The sequence below is a fragment of the Myotis brandtii genome, unplaced genomic scaffold (genome assembly GCF_000412655.1).
Source record: "Myotis brandtii unplaced genomic scaffold, ASM41265v1 scaffold1086, whole genome shotgun sequence".
NCBI classification, from domain to species: Eukaryota; Metazoa; Chordata; class Mammalia; order Chiroptera; family Vespertilionidae; genus Myotis; species Myotis brandtii.
Genome location: NW_005353696.1, coordinates 98,460 through 104,741, shown reverse-complemented (window position 1 = coordinate 104,741; position 6,282 = coordinate 98,460). Strand labels below are relative to the sequence as shown.

Here is a 6,282-nt window from a genome sequence, read left to right as displayed (position 1 = left end):
TACCATCCACTCACGACACTCTTCCTTTGGCGTCTGCAACCTCTGGGGACCTGTGCTATGCCTTGGCCCCTGTCCAGCTCACTCTTTCTCCTGCTTGATCTCATCTACATCAATGGCTTCAACTAGCATATATTCCTGAGGCGGACTTCCAATACATAATTCTATCCCAAACCTCTCTCTTGAGCATATTTTAAACCATTTACTAGACAGTGTTCCCATCTGCACCTCATACTCAACCAACCAAAACAAAAATCTTTTATCCCCCAAACTTGGTCCATCTCCTTTATTCTCTCATTTGGTAAATTGCACCTCCATTCTCTCAGGTTACCAAACTTTTAAAAAAGTGGTTATAATCATTAGTCCATGGATCTAATTGATTACCAAGTCTTATTCATTATGACAACTTTCAAATATCCCTTTTTAAACCTCTCCTTACTGCCAACACCTTGCATTGGAGCCTATATCAGTTTAAAAATTTTTGTTGTTGCAAACAATAGAAATGAACTCTGACTAATTTAAAGCGGAAAAAATGGAGGTGGATTTATTTGAAAGGGTATTGGGAAAGCTCACTGAATTGAAGGGAAAACTGAATGACCATGCTTCAGGGTAGATGAGATCTGGGGCAACTCTGGGGACCTCAGTGGGTTGAGCTCAGTCTTTATGCCTGAGATACTACATGTGGTAACTTGGCTACAATCATCTTTCATCTCTGTGTGTCTTTGTCAAACTTCCAAATTCTTAGTAGAGAGAATTTGGTTGACCATCGTTGAATAAGCCATCCAGGACTAGATGACAGGGATGAGTGGCACAAGTTTATAAGCATTGGCGGTCCTTATAGTTTCTCAATCCTTTCTCAGTTCTGCCATAGCCTTCTCAAAGGCCTCTGCACCTTTCCAATCTATACTTCTTGCATCTTCCCAATCTATATATTTCTAAAATATTTAGTGTTCACTGTATCTCCTTAGTTAAAAATTCCTTGATAGCTTTTCATTCCTCATAGAATAACTTATCAGCTTCTATCAGGGATTTCACTCTTAGATTTGAACCCTAGCTATCTCTCCAGCCTCATCTCTTGCTACCGTTCTGTTAAATCTTATGTTCCAAGCATACTGCAGTTATTTGCAATTCCCCTAAACAAGCCATGCTTTATTCTAGTCTCATGTTTTTGATCCCTCTTTCTTAAATACCCACTTTCTCTTCTCTTTACCTGGTTAACTCACACTCATCTTTCAAGGCTCAGTTTAGGCATTAGTTCCAAATCTCTTCTAGTCTCTTCTCATCTGGGCTGAGTGCTCTTCCTCTGTGCTCTGATAGCATCCTGAATTTATCTCTAACACTAGAGGCCTGATGCACGAAATTCGTGCAAGGAGCTCAGCCCTCGCAGTTCCAGCTGCCTCAGCTGGCCCTCGCAGCCCCTCTCAGCCTTGGCTGGCCCTCACAGGCCTGGCTTCATCTGGAAGGTCGTCCAGATGGTCGTCTGGAAGGTCATCTGGGTGGTCATTCTGCTGTTTGGTCTAATTAGCATATTAGCTCTTTATTATATAGGATAGGTATTGCAATCTGTTCCATTCTACTCTTTCCTTGTCCCTCTTCCTGGCTAAACTGTGAAATCTTGGAGGTCAGTGACCATATCCAATTTATGTTTGGTTTCTATTAGCTAGGGTGGACTTGAATGCATCATAAATGTTCTGTTCAATATATTGAAATAAGCAAATACTGGTTTTTGAATGCCTAGTACACAAATATATATATTTCACATTTCTAGTTTTAAGGAGCTTACTCCTAGGAGGTAAATAATACCTATACATAAGAAAAGTATAGGTAGAACTACAAGATACTGTATCATTTCATGCACACACACACAAAAAAAATGACTGTAAGCTAGAATTTTGTATTTAATTGATCTGGAGAGTCTTCTCTAAAGAGGAAAGACCTGAGTAGTAACATAAAGAAAGAAAGAAGATTCAAATTCTTTGAAGAGGGTGGGAGAGTGTTTTAAGTATGGGGAGGAAGAGAAAAAGGCTCACTATGTTTAAGGAAGAGGGTGAAAACATTGTCCAAGGTAGAGGTTGATTAAGATATGGTGAAAAGAGCCCTGGCCAGTTGAGGAATGCTTAGAGCATCGGGGTGGGGCTGAAGGGTTGAGGTTCGATTCCCAGTCAAAGGCATGTACTTCGGTTGCAGGTTACCCAGAGGGCTGGAGAGATGGGGGAGGCAACCAATTGATGTGTCTCTCTTACAATGATGTCTCTCTCTCTCTCTCTCTCTCTCTCTCTCTCCCTCCCTCCTCCCCTCCTTTCTTTCCACTCTCTAGAAATCAATGGGAAAAATATATCCTCAGGTGAGGATTAAAAAAAGAAGAAGATATGGTGAAAAGGTCTGTGTGTGTGTGTGTGTGTGTGTGTGTGTGTGTGTGAAAGTCAGAGGTTAGGGGGAAAAATTTGGAACAGATTTTGTTTGTCTTTGTGCTTTTCATCTTCTGATTCCAACATAGAACACCTCAGCATTCTAGATTGCCTGTTCATCAGAAATTCCCAGTGTCTCCTCCAGAATCAAGAAAAGAATAATTCAGATATTTTCAAAATAGAAAGTTTCCATATCAAGGCTTTTTCCCCTCCTCCCTGAAGTAAGATTTCCTGGTGTCATTTGAGGTATTGTACACCACATCTTTCCATTCTTATTTTTGACATAGTTTCTGTGATTTTTTTTCATACCCTGAGTTGCAGACAAGCAGCATAAGATTTGTGCCCTCCAATTTGATGGCTCCTCTTTATTTTCATTTTAATGTAAACATGAACTGGAAAAACTAAATGTGAGTAAAGGGTGAAAAGCTCATTAGCCTATTTCCCTCGAAGTTTCACAGTTTAGCTCAGTCTAGTCATAAACTTTAGACAATCATTTTTAGGGTTTCTGTCTAGATGATCAAACTAGATATAACCCCAGATAATCACCTTTGACACTATCAACACTAACATAGATCTTTCCTCCAAACCCATAGACTTTCTAGGAGCTTCAGTTGATAGTTCTACTTAATTGTCAAGGCCCCCAAATTTGATCCCATCCTACCTAAAACAAGAAAAACAAGTAATTTCCCAGTTAGGCTACTTCACAAACCATCCTGCAAGGCCCAGCTCAATCTCCATATCCTTTCAGAAACATCTTCCCCCTAGGCACCCTCTCTTTTCTCTAAATGGTGGGTTCTAAATCCTCAACTCTTTCCTTCCATTTGTAATTATCAAAATGTGGCAACTCCCTGGACAAACATGGTTGTATTGAAAGGGGATGTCTGCTCCTCCAACTCTCCCCCATTACTGACACATGAATTAATTTTATTTCAGGTCTTTATGTAGATAAATCTCACCAACATCATAGAATTGGAATGTCACCTTGACAGCATTTGGTTAACTCTCTCCACTTTTATAGCTGAGGAAGTTGAAGCCCCGAGAGATTTTTCATTCCTGTTTCAGATTTAACCATCACTTCCTCCTCCCATTAGTTTTCTCTTGTTTCCCATACAGGATCAAGAATGGGGCTGGCACACAGTGTGTGCTAAGGAAACAGTGTTTGTGTTGAATTGAACCCCTACAGAACGTGGACCATTCAGAGGCACTGAGTTTGGCGTCTGGGTGATTAATTACTTTGGGTTGGCCCATTTAGCAGTGAACAGCAATGAACCAAAGAAGACTTACCAAGTGTGTAGTCTTGTTTGCCCAACTAAGTTATAAATACCATCTTATAGGAACTTATTTTGTAGCTGATAACACTTCGAACAGTTCTAGCCACACAGTAAACCTTCATTAAAAATGCTTCAGTTGACTGACTGTCCTCAAATAGGAAAACCAGATCTTGGTCTGGGTTTCATGCAGCAACTGGAGTAGCTTTGCCAAAAGAAAAGCACCAGGCTGTCCCAGATAGACACGGCTGGGCCGAGGAAGCATTTTTCACGCAGCTCTATGCCTTAAATTGTCCTTGAAGAAAAGTATCTGGAATCCAGTGCTACCTTTTAGATACCAAAGATTTATTTTTAAAGTGGTACAATAAAAATTGTAATATATTATTAGGTAACTTAGGGAAATAGGACACATCAAAAGGGCACAAACTTTAAGATGTTAAGTGGGGATGAATGTATTTTGGTCTGACCACAAGGTATCATCTGCTCTCCTTAAGACTATTTTTTTAAAATATATGTATTTTTCTTGATTTCAGAGAAGAAGAGAGAAGGAGAGAGAAAGAGAGAAGCATCGATAAGAAGGAATCATTGTTTGGCAGTTTCCCGCACACCCCACGCCTGGGATGCAGCCTGAAACCCAGGTATGTGCCCTGATCTGGAATCAAACCATGACTTCCTGGTTCATGGATCACGTTCAGCCATTGAGCCACATTGGCCTGAGGTGGAAGCAAGCCATCCTGAATGGGATTGATCCTGGATTTGGGTTTATTTGTACCATGCTATAGTCAGTTGACCCACCAACAACATAGCTTGACTATTTCTACTTTTCTTATTTTGGCCCTTACTCTACTACCTTCATTTTTAAAGGAGAGAGGTCTAGTTGAAGTAGTTGTAGGATCCTACTTAATTTGAACTAGATAACCCCCCCCCCAAATGGAACTGTCTCCAAGAAGGGAACCATCTACTTATTTTGGTTATTAACCCAATCTTACTGCTGAGCATCTTTTACTATGTTCAGGAAGTAATGGGTTTAATAGGAATCAGTCAAGGAATAAAGGCGGGTGGTATCTGTGTACATGAAAGAGCAGAGTATGAGAATGTTTACTATTGATTATTATTTTTACTACCCCACTTCTAGGAAGAGAAACTTAGATATGGTTAGGAACATAAGGGAGCCCATAATCCAAGCTTGATCATTAAAAATTGGAAATTTATTTGTGAAGTTCCACTAACTAGATTCCTTCTTACGGAATCATTGGCTAATCATTGGTGCAGGCAGAACCATTTCCATGGAGAGAGGCAAGTAGGCCTTCAAAATTGAAGTAGGTCCCCTTCAAGGGTATGCTGAGGGTCCAGCCACCTAAAAGAAGTTCCTTAACCAGTCTACTAGAGCACTTCCTTTAGTGATCTAAAACTCCTATTTTAGAAGAAATTAATTCATCAGATGTCTCCAAGAGGTCCCACCTGCTTAACTCTTCAATCTGAGATTCTGTTTCTTCTCCCCTATCCCATCCACCCCACCCCCACCTCCTCCCTCTGGGACACAGGCTGGATAATGAATCCTATTCTTTACTATCCATAGGTTTTTCAGTTAGTGATCACCTAAATTGGGCTCTTCTAAGTCAGGCTCCCAACTTTGTTAAGGAGATTGAAAACATGCAGAGACCAGGCCTCTGAGCAACTGGATGTTCTGCTTCTTTTTCAGCTCCTCATATGAAAAATCAAAGGCTCCAGGAACTAATGCAGTTAAACCTGAGAAAGGAAATGCAGATGGTGATGAGGTAAGGAAGAGAATTCGCAAATGTTCATTTGTAATCTTTCTTTGGAGTAGCTTAGAATATTTTATAAGCTGTGTCTTACAAACTTCCTGTTGAAAAGCAAAAAAAAAAAAAAGGGGGTCGAGTCATATAGCAAGGTTAATTGATCCAATTTTATGCGAGGTAAACAGAGACATAGAAAAGAGAAGAGATAGGACACAACAGCAATAAATCAGGGCGCAAAACCAGGGATCTTAGGGCGTGAGTGTTAAACCCGGATTTACCTAGAATTCATGGCCACTTCCTTTTTTTAAAATACAGTGGGGCCTTGACTTACGAGTGTCCCGACAAACGAGTTTTTTGAGATACCAGCTGTCTCTCGGCAGATTTTTTGCATTGAGTTGATAGAGTAATTTGAGTTAACGAGCTCCTTAACGAGCTCGGTCTCAGAACGAATTAAACTCGTAAGTCAAGGCCCCACTGTATATACACGGAGTGGCCAGATTATTATGACCACCTGACATTTGTAGGCAAATTAGCTATAATTTCACGTTGAAGTTGCTAGAGGGCCAGACCATTATAAATAGGGAAGCAGGTTGTTTACCACGACAGTAGAAGTGATTTTTTTCCCCTGAAGATATGAGTAAACACTGCGATTTAACAGCCTTTGAACGTGGGAGATAAACACACATACCCACACACACACACACACACACACAGAGTGGCCAGATTATTATGACCACCTGACATTTGTAGGCAAATTAGCTATAATTTCACGTTGAAGTTGCTAGAGGGCCAGACCATTATAAATAGGGAAGCAGGTTGTTTACCACGACAGTAGAAGTGATTTTTTTC

At 40.4% G+C, this 6,282-nt stretch overlaps 1 protein-coding gene across 1 annotated transcript in view; it reads left to right on the top strand.

Annotated features, from left to right (window-relative positions):
* The first annotated feature begins 529 nt into the window (after positions 1–529).
* The window catches only part of TSGA13 (testis specific, 13), a 17,955-nt gene continuing 12,202 nt past the window's right edge, over positions 530–6,282 (top strand). Inside the window, exons 1-3 of the mRNA XM_014542966.1 lie at positions 530–606; positions 4,300–4,311; positions 5,376–5,451. Of these exons, the coding sequence (XP_014398452.1) occupies positions 530–606; positions 4,300–4,311; positions 5,376–5,451 (165 nt within the window). The remainder of the gene's footprint in view (positions 607–4,299; positions 4,312–5,375; positions 5,452–6,282) is intronic.